Source organism: Periplaneta americana, chromosome 3 (genome assembly GCF_040183065.1).
Source record: "Periplaneta americana isolate PAMFEO1 chromosome 3, P.americana_PAMFEO1_priV1, whole genome shotgun sequence".
Taxonomy (NCBI): domain Eukaryota; kingdom Metazoa; phylum Arthropoda; class Insecta; order Blattodea; family Blattidae; genus Periplaneta; species Periplaneta americana.
In genome coordinates, this window is record NC_091119.1 from 147380103 (window position 1) to 147403640 (window position 23538).

The following is a 23538-nucleotide window of genomic DNA, read 5'->3' on the forward strand; positions in this document are numbered from 1 at the left end:
AAGTAATTACATACTGATACATAATGAGATCAAAAGAGGTAGTTACATAAAATTTACCTCATAAAATAAAAATAAACATAGTGAAATACATATTAATTTGTTAGAATCAAATACGAATCACATAAAAACAGAAGCCGATAATTCAATAAAAAGAAAAATGTACACAGTAAAAATAAGAATAAACACATTAGTATACATATTAGTATTAGATTACAATTAAATAGGATTTACATAATTAAACTACAAACCGACAATTCAATAAAATGTACACAAAAAATAGATTAATAATAAAAAACAACAACACAGTGGAATACATATTGGCATTAAGTAATAAATAAACACGATTTAGATAATAAAAATAAGAAACAAAAAAAAATAAAAATAAATAGAGTGGAACACATTTGCAACACGTTAGGTTTGGCAACTCATCATAAGATATTTTTCTAATTTACATTTAAAGGAAATTAAAGTTCGGCAGCCTTTGACTTCAGGCGGCAGAGAATTCCAGTGACGAGAAGTAGCATCAGTGAAAGACGAAGAATAAAGAGATAATGTGTGCAGTGGTATTTCTAGCGTGTTATCATATTGTGACCGAGTATTTAAGTTATGACACCGTGAAAGACTGTGGAATCGGACAGATAAGTAAGAGGGAGTAGAGGTGTGCAAAATTCGGTATAAGAGAGAAAGGGAATATTAAGTGTTTCATTGTTTATGCCTCTTAATGACATATGCAAATAGAGTAATCTATTAGACCACGTGTTTGTATGTGTGATTTCGTTTTTCCATGCCACTTGTCATAGCCGTTACCTTTACAATCGTGTGAATTATTAGTTTTATTCTTGTCCGTACTGAGGAAAGAAGATAATGTATTTAGTCACTTTATTTGTGTTAGTCTACTCCGTTCTACCTTTTTATGAGGCTTTCTTCCTTGTAGGGGAGGTACACCATTTGAATTGTATACCTCAATTGTACTCAAAACATAGGTTAAATTTCTCATTATCTATCCGTCCTCATGAAATTACATTTGGCACACTTGCGAAATATTCCCTCTGCTATATTCCGCATTTTAAGTATTTTCAAAGCAGTGGTTGTAATTAACATTAATCCATTTCTAAATTATTGTATAAAATTTATGCAAACAACATGTATTTTCCAAACTAAGGGCATCTACTTATCTCTTGAAAAAATAGTTTTATTTTTTTTATTTTTACGCAATGCATTAGGATTTTTACATTTTCAAATAGTTCTTAAATATATTATTATAGGCTACTGTATGTTGTTATGATATAAAAACGTTTTTTTTAATGATATATTATGGAAAAGGAACGACAAAGAGTAAATTTAAAGGAGCAGTGAAGTCAAAATGGGGAAATATGAAGGGCATATCTCGCACACTGGTACAGATAGCGTATCTAAAAGAAATTTTTTCATCACAAGAAAGATAAAAGTAAATTGTATAAAGGTAATTGAAAATTTATATTACTTTCGTTTACTCAAAATGGTTTTCTTCCCAACTTAACTTCATTCATTATAGCGCTTCTATGCTCCTTCTTGTAGAGCAGACTAAATCTAGAAGATCTTCTGCTGCTGCTTCATTGGCCGGATTATATTATCGATCATTTGTTGTCTTGTGTTTTTTTATATCTCCAATCTCTGTGCATTCTAAGACTCATCTCTGCACATAGATTCTGTGACTTTATTTTATCAGCAATTTATTTTCGTCTTGTTTCACACGTAAGACGGACAGTCAGAGAGACTAGCTCAGTACCTAGAGTACACTTGAAGAGTTCAGAGCCATAGCGGGCCAAGCTCCATTTATTAAAAAAGAAGAAAGCAAGGGTTAAAGTTAAGTAAATACCATAAATTAACAAAGATTGACATATCATTTAATTTTAATGTGCATACTTTAACTTACTTGCTATAGGTTTCGTTAAATTATGGTAATTACTTAATTTTAACTCTTTTTTCCTCCGTTTTTAATAAATGGCGTTTGGCCCACTATGTCTCTGAACCCTTCAATTGTATTCAGAATCAAAACTAATTCCTAGCATCAACATTTCTTACAATCGTTTCAAGGATTTCAAGATATTTTGGTCAAATATTACATTCTCAAGCACAGTTTTCCTTGTAAATGGATACGAAATTCAGGAATCACGAAGCATTATTGTACTTGGCTTTTGAAGCAGTTGTATGTTTGCTATCAGGTTAGTACAACTCTTTTCCTTCCATTTATCCTTCACTTCATACACACGTGAAAGAAAGTAGGTTTGACTTCTTCTCGTGCAACCTTCTTCCCTCCTTTTTTAACCTCCCCACATGATCCTGATTTAAGACCGTCTCCACTTTTTCATTCCTAAATCTTCATCCCCCCTCCGTATTCTATGTCCTTCGGTTGCCTAGGAAACAAAAAAAAAAAAAAAAAGAGAGAGAGAGAGAGAAAAGGACAAGCGGTGAGCTATCTATATCGATAGGAAGATGGCCACTAAACTTTCCATCTCTTCCATCATAACAACCGTGTAAAATAGTAGCTCACGTGACCCACAACATTGTAGATCAAATTTCTAATCTTTGTTCTTGATCGCCATCATTACCACCACCACCATTATCACGTATCGCCATCGTCTTCATCACCATCACTCTTATCACAATCATCAATGCCGTTATCACAAACATCACTACCACAATTATAAATAATATTATCATATTTTATAGTGAATCCAAAATCAATAATTGACCTTTATTATTATTATTATTATTATTATTATTATTATTATTATTATTATTATTATCGTAAATGGTAGAAAAACATGATGACCTGAGTTATATGGAATAGAAATATTGAGATAATAAAGTAGTGTGAATCTACTATAAAACACAGAAGCCCACATTTTGCTTTATTTAATCCATTTTTAAACCTATCCATTTCTAATTTTTCAGACAGATTAAGCAAACTCTGGTTAGTGAACAATATAATTTTGACTACTACACTTTTACTACGTCATACTAATTTTGACCAATAAAACTGTACGGAACGACGTGTTTCATTCAATCATGGCTGCTTATCCGACACTTTTCATCACCTCCCTAGCATATGTTTTTATCACCTTCCTAGCATTTTTTTGCTTTTGTCACCTCCCTAGCATTTGTTTCTTTGCTTGCCAACATTGCACTTTAAATAATTGTACCTTTTAAAATAATTCATGTTTATTTCATCATCATTAATTAAAACTTTTCTATCATTTAGGTTACGTTATAGCTTCTGCTATATGAGATTATGGAGAGTCACGTATCAGAGATTGTTTAATATATATTGATAATAATTAAAGTGGAATGCAGCTGTTTTAATAAAAATGAAACTGAATCAACATATCCTTCTTAACTAATAATCGTCCATAGAGATCAATAAGTTTGTATAGTTGGCACAACTGGTAACAAGAGAACAGCTAATCATAACACACTAGTGGAATATTTATAATAATAAGATGGTACAATAATTCATTTTAAAGCCAGTTTAATATTTTAGTAAGTCAATTAATATTTTATTTCTTCTAGTCTTTTGTATACCTTTTTCTAATCGTGAAATAGTCAATCAAATCCCACTCGAGTTTTGATTTTCTCTAGATAAATCGAAACCTCTAGTGAGAATACTTTTGATAAAATAATTTCATAAAATTTTGTGAAAAAAATGAAAACACTGACACATAAATACCAGTTTTTCTCATAAATTAGTGGAAGGATTTGAATTATTTTATTTTTACACAGTCTACAGACATTTAATTTTTAATTTAATTTTATTGTCCTATGTTAGTCAGACTATGAGGTATGATTTTTTTGGACACTTGAAAAAAGTAATATAATTAAAAAAAAAATTATATCTCATTCTCAGATTAACAGAAAAATAATTCTAGTTACCAAAATTAAATGACGTCTGTGGATAGTGAAAAAAAATTCAAATTCCTACATTATGGCTAGTTTATGAGAAAAATTGGCATTTATGTCTCAATATTTTGAGTTTCTTTTCACAAGATTCTTTTTTTTAATATTTTATTAAAGTTATTATATGATCGCTAGAATATTACAATTTAGACGAGGAAGAAACACATGTATAAAGTAATGACAGTCAAAATAGCTTTCTGAAAAGAGCAGGTAGGAAACTTCGACGAGAAAAAATTAGAAATACAGATATCCGAAGAATGATGCAGACAGAAAAGACTGTAATGGATGAGATCGAGCAAAGGAGATGGAGTTGGTACGACCTTGTGAAAAGGATGGAGTACAGTAGAAGACCAATGGCAATGCAGAATATGAAGAAGACTGGATGAAAAAATAGACGGGGAGAACCTGAAGTTCACAGTAGACAACTACAGTGGGGAAAATGATGAAATTATATTGTTTCCGTATAGCTTTAATTTAAAAATGTCTTATATAAAGCGATATAATAATTTGAGCATGATCGTTATTACGTTTAAATACTTTTATATACCCAAATGTAAGACCAAGTAATTAAAGCACCGTTATTAGTAATAAAAAGTAACGGGTTTAAAAAACTCCCAATGATTGCATGAAAATGTTTTTGTTTTATTGTTTTACACTTTACTGTTATTTATCATCTGGAATGAAGTTTATTTTTAATGATGTATTTATTTAAATGTTTGTTATTAGCTTTCTGAACAACATCCGGATATATGCAGATAACGTTAGTTGCTTATTAGTTAACATTCGTCACTTATTCAGTTTCTAGTAGATTATGTATAACCAAAGCCACCGTTTTTGGCGTGTGAAATAAGTAGATCCCGGAACTTTATGCAATTGTATGTTTTTATTTATTTGAAATATTGAAAAAATAAAAGTGAATCTTTGCCGATCACGGATTTTTACATTGGAAAGAAGTTAACTTTATTTTGCATAAATGCATATTTTGAGGGTTTTCCATTTTAAATGCATTTATTTATTTATTTATTTACTTATTTATTTATTTATCTATTTATTTATTTTGTACATTTAAGTGCATATATTAACATATTTCCTTGTTTTATCTAATTTGTTATTTAATTTCAAAATTTAATAAATATAACAATAATTTCCAAGAAATATAAACATTTTGTCAGAAATAAAATCAATGATTCGGTAATTACGACAATGCTGCTAGTGTTCTGATTTCACAAAAACAAAACTGAGACAATGAAGTTAAATAGAGAGTAAATTTTAATTTCAATATGTTTTACTACACAACCAAGTAGTTAGAAGTAATTGACCAGGAATTAGGAAAATTGTACCAGTAACTGAAAATTGTTTTATACTGTACATAAATCATGCACTGTTGGTAAAGAGAAGAGTCAGGATCTTACCCCTAACATGTTTTAAGGCTCTGGGTCAAAAAAGAATCAATTTCATGAAGATTTATCAGAGGCTATGGTTACTTGATGACAATTATTACTTTAAATTATTTTAATCCATATTATTAAACCAAATAAACCTGTATACTGCATATATTTCAATTCTTAGTGCATATTTCAATAGTTTTTGTTGCATAATTGCATGCATATTTCCAGATTTTTTAGTGCATAAAGTTCCGTAGTCTAGAAACATGTAATGAGAACATTAAGAGTGAGTATTATTATCTTTGCCGCAGTCTGTGGGAAAGAAATTTGACAACTCTGATCGGCAGATTGAAGACGTGACTTGTGTTTTGGAGGTGGTACCACTCACAGCTGAAGTGGCAACATACGCACTGACTGGGCACTATAATGAAGGGCACACTCCAGAAACCCAAAGTGCGAATATCTTGCTTTTTCCACAGTTAGTGGGCAATAAGTCTAACAACTGTGATTGGCAGATTGCTGATGTGACATGTATTTGGATGGTACCATTCTCAGTTGCACTGGCAACAAATGCTCACTGACTGGGCATTATGCTCAAGGACACACGCCAGAAACTCTGGCGCTGGCTTAACACTCAAGTGATGGCAGAATGCATACGCTTTGATACGGTCAGCATCTAGCGGAGACTTTCTGAACTTTGTTATGCTTAAAATGTTAAATTTTCTCATCAGTTATTGCATTTCGAATGAAGACGTAGCCTATTTACGCCAAAAACATATTCTTTACCTATTTGTACATATTTATATTTCGGGGAAACTGTACTCAATTTTACAGGGTTATGTCACTAAATCTAATAACATTATAAGTATGAATGTAATATCTTGAGATTTAAAATCATAATTTAATAACAAGAAATATTGCTGTGATCCCCAACTACAAATTTTATGAAACCTCGGGATTTTTATGTCATATTATAATGTTTTTATGTACCTCGATTTTTATTTGTTACTGCAATCAAATTGAGTCATTTTAGGTCATTCAATCAAATTATTGTACTGAATGATTATGTAAGAAATGACACGTCTTTCTCCTTATCTAGGCTAAGAATAAGTTCGTAGAAAAATAATAATATAGTTTGTTTCAAATTGGAGTGGAGTTTGCTGAGATATAAAACAATTTCTCAAAATTACGCCACACTGGTAAATAGCTCATAAACTGTCACCTCGCAACTTGATTCACATTCTATGTTCCAAATTCTGATTCTTGTCTAAATTCCTGGACTTTGGTCTACCACAATGTATTTTATTTGCTACGTAATCGGACTCTTCAAATTTTTTTGCTACCTTTCACAATGACTAGTCCTACGTATTTCAAGGGCAAACCTTAATTGATATACTGTTGTGAATTTTCTCAGTGAGCTGAAACAATCTTTATTACATTCATAATAACACTAAATAAGGTCTGTTCTAATTTGTAGATTCAAAACCATTATTTTCTTATATGAATTTGCAAAGAAAAAAACACATTCTCACTCGAGAATAGCTTGAATTGCTGTTTATTTCTTTCATTTGAAATATAAAAAATAGTATAGCAATTGAAATAGAAATTCCTTAGAAAATAAACCCCATTATTTTATAATGAAAATTTTAAAATTAATTTTCTGTAAACTTACTTCTTAACACTCTTAAAGGACTTTCAAACCATACAAAAATTTTCAATGATTAAAACAAACTGTTTTGAGATTATCATAAAAATATAAAATTTTAAATGTTTGATCATAATGATACAACATTTATTTTGTCATTTACATGGAATTTTTGTACAGTAACGTCTAACATGTTATTTCAATATTTATTATACTGAGGTACGAGGTATTTTCCGCAAATAATTAATGTATTTTAAACAAATAATGCAATCGTATTGCAAACAACATGGAAGGCTACTGCGGGCAACATGTCGATTGCAAGTTACGAGTTGGGGACCACTGTCAGTATATGTATGTATTGTCTTATGTCTGAGAGACCCGCTCTGATGTCTCGTACACCCCTGTCTCATATAGGCTTGTACCCTCCCCTTCCCGTAGCGACCCCATGCATCAAGGCGATCAGCCCGAGCGAGGGGTGGACATCGGGAGGCTCCACGGTGATCATCATCGGGGACAACTTCTTCGACGGCCTGCAGGTTGTCTTCGGCACAATGTTGGTCTGGAGCGAGGTATTTATGCATTATATCTACTGATGTTAATCCCACAAAAGCAAGACTGCATAATTTGCATATATTTGTTACGATAGTACTATGTTAAGATTTTTAAGTACCGGTAATATATATATATAATATTATATTATATTATATTATATTATATTATATTATATTATATTATATTATATTATATTATATTATATCATATTATATTATATTAGATAATTTTCCAGGTTTGATACATTTTTTTCAAAATTATATATTTTTATTCTTTGTATTCTTAAAAATATATTTTATCTTTCCTGAGCATACTGAAGACATTAAAAAATTATGTTATGTATCCCAATACTGGTATTTTCATTCTTTCAATTTATTTATCGATTTTTTTTTAAGATATAGTAAACCCCGTTAATTAGAACCATTTATGTATTCAATTTTATTTCTTCAGAACGGTTGTACAGGTTAAATGATATGGGGTCTGGCTTAATGAGGTTTTAGTGTGTTTATAAATACATATAGGGTATATATAATATAATTATATATATATATATATATATTATACACCGTCTTTCATAAGTACGTGAAACATTTTAGAAATTTACCACAGATAAACTACGCAATGGATACCAAATTTTATTATGTTGAAATAGAGGCAAACTCAAGTTTTTTTACCTATTTCACAGAAGCTCAATCTTTCCACCTCTGCTGATACAGCAGACATCAGTGTGATAACTGATAATCCATAATAATCTCACGTGTGTGTGAGCATGTCACAGTAGACCAGAACCACAGCAGTGGTGATACAGTTGAAGATTAGTGGGAAGCAGAGGCACAAAGACAGTATCCTTCACAAACCACAACAAGAAAAAGTCATGGGGTTAAATCCGGGGACCGGGATGGCCACGGCATTAATGCGTCATCTTCTTGCTCTGTGCATCCTATCCCTATCTTTTAACGAAAATTTTGATTGAGATATGCTCGTACGTGTTTGTGGTAGTGAGCCGAACAGCTGGCTTGTTGGAAGATGTAGTCATTACCTCTGTCTTCATTCAGCTGTGGCATCAGCCACATGTTCATGTAAATCTGAAATTTCTCATACCATTTCTTGATACCGCTGAAAACAGATGCTGTCTTCTGGAATTCTGCTTGTAATCATTGTTGTACAGTCATAATGGGCGAAGCTCTTGAGTAGAAATTGCAACACACAAAATGACTGCTCATGTTTACTGAACGCCATATTGCTACTATTGTCTCGTAGCGTCAAATTGCGGTAAATATGAGAGCGCACTTTTCCTTTAAAAACTTGGAGAGTTTCTCTCTCAAATTTGTGGTGAATTCCTAAAATGTTTCACAGACTTATGAAAGACGGTGTATATTACATTTATTAATAGTATACAAATTTATATCTGCATTTTATTCAGTTGTCAAGATATTTGACATGTTTATGGAAAGTTTGTACACGTTTTTAAAAATATCTTCGATTTATGAAAATATTTTTTTCTGTTTAGGTAACATATTTCACATATTTCTGACAGTAATTTATAATATAAGAAAGTAAATTAGATTGTATGCGTCAGTGGGAAGTTTAACGCATAAAATCTCTTTACTCTCGTGTGCTACACATTATGTTATCCATTAGTTCTACTTGTATATAAATTTCACTATTGGTATCTAAATCTAATTTTAAATTGCACGTCTTTTCTTTGTAATAATTGGTTGTTTGTGAAGAAGTTATAGATAAATGAATGTATAGATTTTAAAGCTGCTAATGTGTTGGTTGTCCCGGAGAGAGTAGTTTTGAAAGATTGTATTTCACTGTTGTGAGTAGAACCATCAATGTTTATGTTGCCAAGGAAGGTAGAAGAAAGACCAATTTAGATACCAGTTATTGCTAAAAGTTATTTACACATTCGTAAAGAGGTTTTACATTTTACAAAGATTTCACGTTATTATTAACCAATTTTAGTAACTTAAAATGCATTAACACTTTCTTAACCCTTAAATTGGCCAAGTGCAGGATGCATTTTAATTTTGCTGTAATTTTAATAAAATAATAGAGAAATGATAGGAAAATATACTTTTAAGCCAAATTACAGAATAATATACAACACTGTGTTAGTCGTTTTCTTTGCAGTCCGTCACGGTTTTAGAAATACCAGTATGAGAGACAGAGTTCTTCCAAAAAGGGTTAAGAATATGCAGGTACATTTTCTCAGTCTAGTATATACAGTCACGTAGCTCAATACGTAGGGAATATGCATTCATAGATAGTTGCTAACCACTGCGATCGCTACTATAGCCTCATCACAAACAATGCGAAATAGTACCGGCACAGTTCCTAGTACTAAATTAGGATTGTTACTCTTTTTGTTTAGACTATAGATCTATATATTCTGTAATTGTACGATAAAAATTAATTTCACCAGCCTTAATGTAATGAACTTTCTACATTAAAATACATCGATTCTGTAAAGGGAAGAAAATATAATACTAACTGTGGAAAACATTAGTTATGTACAATGAAGCAATAAGAATATTAAATTTAATTTATTGTTTATAAAATATAGCAGCATGTGTAGATTTAAGTATTTCATAAGTAGACGCAATTTGAAAATATACATTAACTTCAATATTCAGGAACAATTGGACTTACGAGGTTTTAGAATTAAGTCGAAGAGTACTGTTTACAAAAGGCCTTTAGTATAAAGTCAAATTTTAAGTTTCACAGTTTAACATATCCATAGTATAAACTGATATCATTGAGATTGGTCTATAGTTGATATTTGTTGTAAGTGTAATTAAATGAAGTCATTGATATTTGTTAGACAATACTATAACTTATTTTTCCATATTTTCGTAATAATAAATCAATATACAAAAAAAATAACAGAAGTAAATTTATTTTCCCGTACCATTTTACCGCAATGAAATTGAGGATTAGGTATTTGAGGTGCAATAGGCCTACGGTTTCTTCAAAATTGGTCCCAAAGCAAAATTGGAGTAGGTTTATTTGGAAATGTTTGCATTTCGAAACATCATTTCGCTTGTTACAATTGCCAACTCAACATATAAATTTTGAATTTCATCACACAGATCTGTATTGTAAAATAGGGCTCAGTGAATGTCACAAATTTAGCAAATAAAAGATGAGTAATATTCTTTCTAGAATTCATTCATTTAGTGATCTACCCAAGGATAGATCTTTCACTGCAAACCCAGCTTCCTCCAATCATTCCTATTTTCTGCTTTCCTCTTCGTTTCCTCATATGATCCATATATCTTAATGTCGTCTATGATCTGATATCTTCTTCTACCACGAACTCTTCTCCCGTTCACCATTCCTTCCAGTGCATCCTTCAGTAGGCAGTTTCTTCCCATCCAGTGACCTAACCAATGCCTTTGCCTCTTCCTTATCAGTTTCAGAATCATTATTTCTTCACCCACTCTTTCCAACACAGCTTCATTTCTTATTCTGTCTGTCCACTTCACACGTTCCATTCTTCTCCATATCCACATTTCAAATGCTTCTATTCGCTTCTCTTCAATTCGTCGTGATGTCTATGTTTCTGTCCCATACAACGCCACACTCCATACAAAGCACTTCACTTGTCTCATCCTTAGTTCTTTTTTTAGAGGTCCGCAGAAAATGCTCCTTTTTCTATTAAAAGCTTCCTTGATGCACAAAATTATTATTACAGTGAATTTGATATTCTGGCCTTTATATGACTCACCACTTACTATTCATACAGTGAGTTATTGCATGAAAACTTAAACTACACATTGGTGTTAGACATTAATATTAAGTAAAACTTATGTTCTCATATTAAATTATTTCCATTGCTGTACACATGTGTGAGGAGTACTATGACGTCATTGTAGTTTAATCTACCTTCCTTGTTACACAACTTGTTTTCAGATAGACCCCTATCTCTTCTACTTCGGTTTAATGATATTTACACTTCTTATACTTGTGTGATTTCCAAACTAATCTACGCTAATGAAATTAGACTAAATGTTATCCCATTTGAATAATTAATGACAATTTTATCCTAAAATTGTATCTTTTCTTCAACGAGTCTTATATGTGTTCTATTTTACTGAGGAATTAGTTCTTGTTATTTTCAGGAATTCAAAGTTAATTACTTACTTATTTAGTTAGAATTAACAGTTCCGCATTCACCCAAAACAATTTTTTTTTCACAAAATATGACCTAATCTGATTTTGTACGTATTTTTCTCCGAGGGAGAGTGAGTAAATAAGTTACAAATTGAAGTAGCCATCTACATGTTTAATGACTCGCCTGAAGCTATCACCGCTAGATGGCAGTATTAACGATATGCGCACAAGTGCAACAAAGAAGCAAGTTGCAAGATGTGGCACCTCGGCACAAAAGTGACATTCGCGACTTGATCAGAGCATTAATGCAGGCTTTTTCTCGGATTGATAATGATACAATCAAGAGTGATAATAACTTGTGAATAACCGGGCTTTCTCCCGCTTGCTCAGATCTAGTGGTCAGCCATATGCATATCTGACTGTGTGGTAATCTCCACTAGCCGACGGACTCGGTATTCGAGACTTGCCCGCCCTTCAGAAAACTTTTGCATGCAATAATTTTATTGCAGACAACTTGACATGGCAGCAATGCTTACCAAATATGCGCAGCATTTCTTTATGAATATTCTTTGCTGTCAGTCATTTTGCCAGAAAAATCTCACAACGAAACATTGCTCGACAATGATACACTCGTGCGCAGGTGCCGCCATCTTGCAACTACTACTTCTTTGTTTCGTTTTTGCCTCTTGTGCGCACATCGTTCACATTGACACTTGGTTAACACTGTCATCTAGCGGTGATAGCTTCAGATCCCCCTTTGAAAAATGTAGGTTGCTATTTCGATTTGTAACTTACTGTCTCGTATGTATAGCCTAGTTTGATTGCATATGATTGCATATGAACTAAAATACTGTTCCTTAAAATGTTTGTTGAAAGTAATATCAGACTAGGTTACTATGTAGCAGTGTCACATATTGTGCCAGCAGATGTGTCAGTTACTGATGGTAATGCATGTCCTTTTAGCTCATCACGTCACACGCGATCCGGGTTCAGACCCCGCCGAGGCATATCCCCGGAGTTGTGGAAGTGACGCTCTCTTACAAGTCCAAACAGTTCTGCAAAGGGGCGCCGGGAAGATTCGTCTATGTGTGTAAGTATTATTTAAAGGTTCAGAACCATAGTGGGCCAAGCGCCATTTACTAAGACCGTAGAAAACAAGGATTAAAATGAAGTTATTAACATAAATGATCTGCCAATTAATATCTTGTCTAGGGTTCGCTTATTCGCGGATGATTGTATGGTATACAGGGAAATAAAAAGTTATGAAGATACTACTCTTCTTCAGGATGACCTCAATAGAATAAACAATTGGGCTATAGCCAACAAAATGAAAATAAATTCTCTAAAGAGCAAAGCCATCAGCTTTACAAGGAAAAGAAATAAAATAATCGCATCGTATACGTTAGGGGGTGAAGCCATTCCGGAAGTTAACAAATGTAAATATCTCGGAATAACATTTAGCAGCGATCTTGGCTGGGAGGAACACGTTACAGACACAGCGGGAAAAGCATGGAGAGCGTTACACTTTGTGATGAGGGTACTAAGAAAAGGCTCTGATAAATCCAAAGAGATTGCATATAAACCACTAGTACGTCCAGTAATGGAATATGGTGCTGCATGTTGGGATCCTTACAGACTAGAACATATTAAGACACTGGAAAAGATTAAAAAACGGGCTCTCAAGTATTGTCGGAAAAATTCACCATTAAAATGGGACACACTCACGGACAGGAGAACGCGAATTCGATTATGCGCACTGTTCAAAACATACAGAGGTGAGCCTGCCTGGAGAGAAATAAAAAATAGGTTGCAGCCGCCAAATTACTCTTCAAGGAACGACCACTCTTATAAATCGAGGGAAAGGAGACAGAGGACGGGCACTGGAAAGTTTTCTTTTCTCAGTCGTACTGTCAGGGACTGGAATGCTTTACCTGCAGACTTACTAAAGGCTTTACCAACAAACAAAAATGTATTTAAAAATAGGCTTAAGAACTTTACTAATAGACGATAATTATACACAGTATTTAAAGGGTGTAATTGATATTTTGTTATTGAAGTGTTCTATCACTGAAGAATTACAGCATGTTGTGTCAGTGAAGTGTGTTGTGTCAGTGAAGTGTGTTGAGTAAGTGAAACGTGTTCCTGTCAGGGAAGCTTTATAGTTTATAGTGGCAGTGCAAAGTATTTGAACAGTGAAATGTTTTTGAAGTGTTAGTGAAATCAGGATAGAATCAGTGAAATGTGTCGTAGTTCCAGTGCAGTGAGTGAGTTGATAGCGAAACGAGTGTAGTGTTGAAAGGTACTTGTGCAGATATGAACATATCATACTCGTGGGTTTTAGTTCGAACATAGGTTTAAGGTACAAATTAGATTTACTTTAAATGTTATTTTAATCGATCGTGCTTCATTTAATTTAGGATGTTCCCTGTTGTTTGTTATTATTATTATTATTATTATTAATTATTGTTAGTATTAATTATTAGTATTATTAATTGTATTTTTTTATTAATTGTGTTTATTATTGTCTTTATTGAGTGTAATTAGTTACCACTGCTACCGGGTATATACCCATTGCAGTGTGAATAAATACATACATACATGCATGCATGCATACATACATACATGCATACATACATACATACATGCATACATACATGCATACATACATACATACATACATACATACATACATACATACATACATACATACATACATACATACATACATACATACATACATACATACATACATACATAATTCAATGGAAACATATAGCAAGTAATATAAAATATACACATTAAAACTAAATGATATGTCAATCTTCATTAAAGTATGGTATTCACTTAACTTTAAGCCTTGCTTTCTCCGTTTTTAATAAATGGCGCTTGGCCCACTATCGCTCTGAACCCTTCATTTACTGTAAACTCATAATATTTCATAATGCTAAAATGTGTGCAGATTATTTTATTCATTGCACTGTAACATTCAATTATCCTACATAAGCTGTGGTGTTGCATAATTTCTTGCAGTCAATATGTCAATATTTAAGATATCATTATCACGATCGTCTTCTTATTCTTCTTCGCTTGTATTCAACGATAGAGAACTGCGACTCCCCATATATTTATGAACCAATAATGTACAGGATAGAAGTGAATTAACCTTTCAGATTGAAAGAGACGATAGGGTAAACTTCAGTGAATAAAAAACTTATATTACGTTTTTTGGTTAAATGCACGGTTAATTAGAAAATTAAGTTGGCTATTTCAGCAGTCTGGCAACATCGTCGCTAACACACTGCTCTTTCTTCTCGCTAATACAGATATATGAGAGGTCAACGAACTCAGGTCTGTCTCCCTAGGTCAGGGCTGAGCATCGGGAGCGGATCCAGACTCTAAACGGGGACGCTTAATATTCATCAGTTACTGAATCAACGCTGCGCGGTGTTCGGCGGGGAAGAAAGGGGATGAAGAGAAATCATATGGCTCCCCGTGAGAGAGTGTAATCCGCTCTTGCTGCCCAGCCCTGCCCTAGGTGAATCTCTCCTTCTCTGACTACAACGTTGCAGTCTGTTCGTATCGTTCAGTGGCTTGAAATTAGTGGTCTTTAAATAAAATTTACACGAAAACCGTCCACGCTATGGAAATACGCCAGAAGAATAAATTATTATTTATTAAATTTTCCATCGATATGGAGAAAAATCACTATTCTGCTCGCAATAGTCAACGAATAAGAGGGTGTTAAACATTTTATAAAGAAAACATTTTTTTCCCCCGAAAATCTGCAGGATTATTTCATTTCTAATCTATATAGTCATTGTCCATTTTCTCTTGGAAGTATATAAGACAAACAAATGTCTGGGAGGAGAGATGTTTAATGTTGGAGCATTCAGTACACATCCGAGAACTTACTCCCTTGCAAATGGAATAACCGAATACAGTAATAATACTCATTTCTTTTTAAGGGAACTAGGACGTCAAAAATAATTAAAAAGTCTATTTTTAAGCATTTTTACATTCAATTCTGAACCAAGACATATAATTGTGCATATTAGCCTACACATTTATTTAAAGGTCTCGTCTCGTTTTTAAACAGATATAGTAAATAATAGCAAACCGGTTCTTTAATAATAAAATGATGCACTTAGCAACACATTGTGTAATTATTCATAATTGTAATTGAATCATAACAGATATAAAACAAAAAAATATGAAAGTTAAAGATTAAGCATGTAAACATGTCTTAAATGCTGACCAGTATATCGCCATTGCATGATTTCATGAATGGGCATTATTTCGTTGTTGAAGCGTTGTCCCTTGAATTAGTATTTTCAGGTACATTTTAACTAGGTTATATCATATTTTGTAACATTAAAATCTTAATTACACTAATTTTCTTTTATTCATACTAGAAAAAATTGAAGCTATACTCATATAATCATCTGAATTTCAATTTCTTTTATGGATTTTAAAAATACTTCGCAAATAGTTAATGTTGTATGAATATTTAGCGTATACAAATTGAATTTATATAAATTTGCTAATACTACCGATTCAGCAGCCAGGTATTATAAAATGTAAATTAAGAAGTACGATTCGGATTCCGCATATTGCGGATAGATGGCGGGACTTTGATCCATTTTCAAGTTGCACGCCACTTTGGCGGACCACGTGGTGCATGATGTGTATCTGTGAAGAGTTATGTCGTGTACTAGGGTGAGTATATGTGTATGTGTAGTGTAGGGAATGAGTGAGGATGATGATGAAGGTGAGGAAAGGAGAAGGGGAAACCCGGTACCGGCACTTAGCCCACTCCTATCGAATAGCACCAAGGGGGCCGCCAGGTTTAATGTCCCCCATCCGACAGACGAATCACTATCAATAGTGACATATGCCTTCCCTTCATATCCACTGCGGAGAGATTTGGGATTTAACCCAGGTATATTTGTGCACAATTTAGTGATTAGAAGTTATACACCGCCATTTTTCCTAATCCCGAGGTAGAAATTTTACATGAAAATTTCTGAGCACGCCGGGAATCGAACCCGGACTGGCTAGTTATCAAACTTCGATTTCCGCGTCTTTGACTTATTCGTGACTTCGACCGATAGGCTATTTCTCAAGAGACTGAATAAGTGGCAATCAGAAATGGAGCTTATTACAGATATTATTTATAAAACATAGTTGATATGGATGTTTGTAGAAACTGTTTGATGCGATAAGTACGAATATGCCTGAATTTGTTTCCAAGATATTACATTTTTCAAGTTGAGTTTCTCTTATCGCATCCAAAGTCACTGACTATAACATCGTTTGATTTCTACTTATAGAAACAAAATTTAAAATATACACTTGAAGAATGAAAATTGTTTTCTTGCTCATATTTTAGGAGTGGCAAAAACTATCGGAGAACTTGTCCTCATTTCCCAGAGGACAAAGAATTTCCTGCCACGTTGTTTACAGATTTTTACCGAAGTTAGATATCGTGCTATTGGACATAAAATGCTTAAAACATTATTAGGAACTGCTTTCAATCTTTGGTTATCAATGTTGTCATAAACAGCGTCTTAACATGCAAACCTTGTCTTATGGACAATGAGAGACTCCCCACTCATCTACAGTATGTTTAAAAATGGTTGTATAAAACTTCCTGTAGCGATAGGGCAAAGTATTTGGAGCCGTTTCAAATGGGACTGCTTGTCCGCCGAAGCTTCCATTCAGAACTACGTCATTGTAAAAGTTGTAACTCCTAGAGGTAGATAAGTTGCTGTGTCCATTCAGAAATAAATTAGTAAGCAATATAATACAGCGTATTCCGAATCTCACCGGACCGGTGGACAACAATGACGTCACGCTGCAGCGAAATAGGAACAAAACTGCTGGAAGGTTCGATGGCTGTCATGGCGGCTGTACAAGTTGTTGTCTGTGCTACGCTATCAATATTTTGCGAAATTTCCGTACTGTTATCTTGTTCAAAGAAAAGAGAGCATAAACAATTTATTTCTTGAACCGGTAGTAATAACTGGTCCGTGACATGTTCGCTCATAAGCCATTAACATATTGTTTTTACGTTATGCTAATTATAAACAATACAGCAGAACCAAAGCAGAACACACCGCCATGACACAACAGTGCACGATGTCATTCGTCTTCTAATTCCCGCCCTATACAAGAACCAATCAGAATCACTGGTGGCGGCTGATAGAGAACTGCCACCACCTATGCAAGCTGATGGAACCAGTGCGACACCGGTGGAGCATCAGTGACATCATCGTTGAAATTCGGAACACCGTGATGCCATCAGATTGCTCAGCGCTGAGATTCGGAATACGCTCATAAGCGAGGATTAGGTACATTTTGGTTGTTGTAATAGGCAAAAGCGCTCCACGTGATTCAACAGTAGGAGTAACACGTCCACGTTATCTCTTACTTTTGAGTTGTAGTCTGTGTTGACAGTTCACATTGAACGCATCATCATTGATCGCTCCTTCTTCACGCTAAGTAGTAGATAGGCATAGAGAAGAGCGCAACACTGCGATTTTTTTTACGAACTGAGATACTTCTAATGTGTTCCAAATTGGAAATTTTGGCCTTGTAACTTAAACACTGTAAAATATCTTATGCACAAATGTTCAGAACAGTTCCTACGTTTGATTTGAGGCCCACATTTTAGGATCGTGCCACTCTCCTCTCCTGTCACCATTCCACTATGCTAATACCAACAGCCTGAATTGTTGTATGTTTGTTGATAGTGCACAGCGAACCCATTCCAACAACATGAGATGATAGATAGGTGGCATGAATACACCCACATGCTTAAGCAGATACGCATACCTACCTTAAATGGTTTCAAATGCCCTGCCCTACAACCTCACTAAGGATTTTAAGATCTTTTTGAAACATGGACACAATTTCAATGCACCAAAACTTGCCTACCTGCAGGGGTTACCATTTTTAAAATGACGTCGGTGTAGTTCTGAAAGGTGGCTTTAGTGAACATGCATTTCCTATCTCAAACGGCTCCAAATGTCCCTGTTCTATATACTCATGAAGGTTTTTACAATGTTTTTCAAACACCCTGTATATAAATACAGAGCTACATGGGAAACGAGTTAGAGATCATCCATAACCTCTTCAGTCCTGTTCTAGAGTATATTGTACATAATTTTCTTTCAATTTTTTGCAGTATCTTGGATACTTTTGAAATTTTGGAAAAATTAAATTTGATAGAAATGAAGAGTATCACTTTTGCAGCATTTCTAAACCAGAATTATAAATTAGAATTTAAAATTTGGGGGCACCAAGAGAAAAATTGCCCCAAAATTTGATTTTCTGTGAAGACTTGATTTGGGATTTTTGGAACTCCAAAATGATTATTTGACCGATTTTTTTAAATATAAATTCGGGACTGAAGAGGATAAAGAAAGGTAGAAGGATCAGTTTTGAAAACCTTGGAGACGAAACTATGTTCTTGATAATGAAGAAGAAAAGGATTCTTTAGTTCAAAGCTCGACATGATAGTTCATTACGAAATTACATGGATAATTTCCTACACTCGTTTTAGTTCAAATTTCGCAGCAAGGTCATACTGTTGTTTTTTGCACATTTTCTGATCTGCTCGCACACTTGCTAAAATATCTTAGTATAAATCAAAATCTCACTCCGCAGATTCCGTTCGTATCGAAATACTCTTTTGTCAATAGTCCTGACGAAGATTTTCAGGGGGAATAAAGCGTCCGGCTTTACAAGTTTCACATTGCGATTTCCGACCGCCGCCATCCCCCGGAACGAGGGAACGTGTCAGACTGATGTGGCGGACAGTAATTTTCTGACCACACATCACTCAGTTCGCAGACAGATCCGCGATTAATCCAGAGGCTTGCGTGAGTCAAAATAGCGTATAACGCAGTCCCGGCTATAAATTCTTTACGCTAGTTGCCAGCAAAATAAAATCCAGTGGCTTGTAGGACAACACCGCCATTGCTATATTCTTTATGCGTTTTCACTAATCTGTCGTATTGGAAACAAGACTGGAAAGCTTTTACCAATGATAACAGCAATTATTTACGCCCTGCCATCCTCATCAAGAGAACCAGCTCTCGATTGCGGACATATCTTGTGTGATTTGTGACGGAGAAAACGATTCTGATGCGTATTTCCTACGAGCACAGTTTTCACTTGCCATTTTCATTGATCGTCATATATGCCTAATTATTCATAATCTTTCATATAGTCACTATTTGAAAGTCGTCGTTAATCAAAGTCTGCCTAATTAGTCACACATTCACCTACTCATCTTCGTTCAACATCAGGAACATTCCATTCGTTTTTCGTCACGTTTCACCTCCTCCTGTCCTACATACTTACATTCCAGTGCCGAATAGAGGAAGGTATAGTCCACTGCTGTGGAGTAACGGTAACAGCATCTGGTCTTGAAACGAGTGGGCCGGGTTTGAATTCTGCTTGTACAAGTTACCTGCTTGGGGTTTTTCCTGGTTTTTCCCTCAACCAATTGAAGCAGAATTGCTGTGTAACTTCCGGGTTGGACCTCGGACTCATTTCGCAAAAATTAATTCACATATCATCATCCACACAATAGTCCGGATTAAGTTCACGGTACGGCGTGCTGTACTTCTATAGGGACATCATTTTATTTTTACTTACATTTTTATTGTACCTGAGTTTTGAATGTACTTCACTCCCACCCCTCTACTAGTAAACTTCCAACCGTTCTCCACACAGAATCAAGGCCGCGTATGCAGTACTGAGTTAGTGAGTATAGTACGTTCCAGAAATATGTTCTCGTTTTCCAGTGACGAAAGAGCTTTCAATATTGAATCATATTTTCGCACAGGTATTGTCGTCCGTTTGCCTACCTCGTATCCCGGTTTCCCCCACCTGCTTCTGTTCGCCCCTCTGTAAAATCTAGTAGCTGGGCTGTCTTAGCTCCTTTCTGAAAACATTAATTTCTGTTAGGAATTGGACGTCTACGTAATATTATATAACTGTTTAAAATAACTTAAATAAAAGGGCCCCGTTAAGTAATTAACTGTCACGTGATTTCCCCCCTTTCTACGACCCTGCGACAAAACCCCTTGAACGGACAGTAGATAGCATTTCCGAGTAATTTTATCTTTTCGGATCGGGCAGAAGTGAAGATTGAATTTACAGTACGTAAGGTACTCTTTTATAGAGTACGTACAGAATTATTTCAACAAGAGTTACTCGTACGAAGGACGAAACTGGCAATTGGAATTAGGTACAATAGTCTATAGTGCGATAATATGCACAAAAGAACTGAAGCCTGTATGGAAATGAACGGCCACCATTTTCAAAAATGTGTTTAAATATCCATAGGCTTATTATGATTATTTTTCAATTTAACTTCATTTTCTATATTGTACGCCAATGTGCTGTAACAGTACAATATACACTGCATAATGAATACGTCCGAATGGATAGCTCGAAAGTAAAAACACTTATTGTTAATACAGTACTGTATTTTGATTAAACAGAAACCTAATGAAAATTATCAAACTCAAAATTGCGATATTTTCTAATTTACATAAATGGATGAACTACTTTTCTTCCCTCCTATACGTAGTGAAGTGATTTGTATTTTACGCCAGTATCATCGAACTCCAGTCTTGGAAGGGGGAGCAAGCGGTGTTTCCGGTTCTAGACCTTTAATCCGGAGATATAGCCAGGTTAATATTAAAAATGTTAGTAAAAATAAAATGATGTCCCTGTGCAAGAGCGCGGCCGTTCGGCTACACAATCATTCACAGAATAGGAGTGGTAAGCACAATAAGTCTCAGGCTACAGTGTAAGCCTTCAGGTCCCACCTCTGTACAAGTGAGAGAAAGAGAGAAAAGAGGCAATGGACTAACACTTGACAGGCATTGTTGCCAACAATTATCACCTCAAAGTCGCCAAATAAGGTCTCAAATGTCGCTAAATTCAATTTTAGAAGTAAAAAAAGCATATCTAAAGAAATGAGTAAGATAAACAATAGTAAAAATATATCGTTACTTGTGGAGATGTACCTGGCATAAGATCTAGCACTAGATGTTTTGTTATGAATTCTGTTGCGTAGTTTTAATTTCACTAAGTTAGACTGGTTAAATAGGCTTCTACTCAGCATTCGAACAGGTTAGAGTTAGAGAAAATACGGCCATAGCAAACATAGAAGACTGTTAGCCCAGACAAGGGATAGAGAACTGGCGAGAGAGGGGTGGAAAGCATGGGAAAGCGTTGGTTTCCGCCTACAGTCCACCGGCGTTGAATGACGTATCTGCGGCCCGTACGCAATCACATAAGACAGATACTGAATACAAATCCCCTCCCCTATCAAGTCAATGACTCTGGGATGGAAGGAAGGGGTAAGTGGAATATCCGATGAGTGACGCAACGCCACAATTGTCGCCCAGTTCTCCAGACAAAATCTTTGTACTGGTACACCTCAACCCAAAAATTTGCTGTTGATAAGATACTACATCATTTAACAACGCGATAATTTCGCCAGGATATTCCCCAAGATGTTTTCATGATACGTCGTACAGGGACAGAAATTTTCTTATAACGTTTTGAAATTGTACCAGTGAAAATATATTCTCTGTAATAATATTAAAAATGTAAAAATACAAGATTAATTTTTCCAAATACATCTTATTAATAAGAGTTAAAATGTCTGAACGTAAAAATCGATAAATTTGTGACCAAATAATTAATAAAACTTCCACAAAAGTCGTCGGTCGCTATTTCCTCATTTTTGTCCTTAGACAGTCCCTCAAAATCCCTAGATGTAGCTACTTTTCGCTAAAGTTTGCAACACTGTTGACAGTTATACATTGCGGGCCCCTTTGGTCATGTAGTCAGCACGGCACAGGGCCACCGCTGAGACAACACAGTACATCACATCACAAGAGACAGACACCCAGTCCCATGGACTGAAGATAAATCTCTTCTTTCAAGAATTTTGCGAATTAGTAATAGATAACCAGTTTTCTGGCGGATTCTCATCCAGGTTTTATTTCGGACGGATTTGCTAGATAAAACGTCTTTTGAGAAAATCTTACTCAAATATTTAATAATCTTAATATATATGAGGCAAGTTGCTATAGGCTACAGGTTTATCATGCATTAGAGCAGTGGTCGTCAGCTCTAGCTGAAATGGATTATGGGTAAGCAGTGCTTGGCACCATGCATTCTCGTGTAGGAGGAAGCATACCCGCTAGCAGCCACGAATGCACGCTGGTGCTGTAAGAGACCTGCGGGTAAGAGATGCTAGTCCGAGAGTACAGTGTTTTGATGACCGCTGCATTAGAGCATCTTCCTGTGTCCAATTTTTTACACTTTTATCCTCTTCTTCCAACTTTTCTCTATCCTCTCTCCCTCTTTTTTCCACTGCTTTCTTAATTTCCTGCATCATCACGCGATGCTATGTAGTTTGCATCTTGTGCTGCATGAGGACAATGCCTACGACGGAAAAAAAATGCAGCTTCGGCGCGTCGCTCATATATCGGGACGTTAATGTGAATGACGCAATAGTCGAATCAGTTAGGCCAGTAAATTAAGCTTAAGTGCGAGTATGTATGTCATCTTCTGCCTGTAGTTCTTCTACTACGTAGAATACACACATCGTTTACATTGAAGTACGAGATGATATGGTATTTAAGAGCTTGCATTACAATAGCTAGGCCTACAACATCAATAAATATAGGCCCATTTTTACTCCAAATAGAATAAATAACAGAAGTGATAACATTAAGACATCATTCGATGTATAACTAGAGCACGCCCTGATTTTAGTGTACAGAACATAATTACAGATTTAGAACGCTTGCAATTTTCCTGAGTCCATGTACGGAACATGAGTTGCATGAAAGCCATGAATGTGAA

General features: G+C 34.7%; 1 protein-coding gene across 3 annotated transcripts in view; it reads left to right on the forward strand.

The window, feature by feature from the left end:
• kn (EBF transcription factor knot) overlaps nucleotides 1-23538 on the forward strand; it is an 872483-nt gene that overhangs the window by 813513 nt on the left and 35432 nt on the right. For 2 of the 3 annotated variants that reach the window (XM_069821751.1, XM_069821752.1), the window contains exons 9-10: nucleotides 7381-7535; nucleotides 12601-12727. In XM_069821751.1, the coding sequence (XP_069677852.1) occupies nucleotides 7381-7535; nucleotides 12601-12727 (282 nt within the window). The remainder of the gene's footprint in view (nucleotides 1-7380; nucleotides 7536-12600; nucleotides 12728-23538) is intronic. The other variant, XM_069821753.1, reaches the window with a different exon arrangement.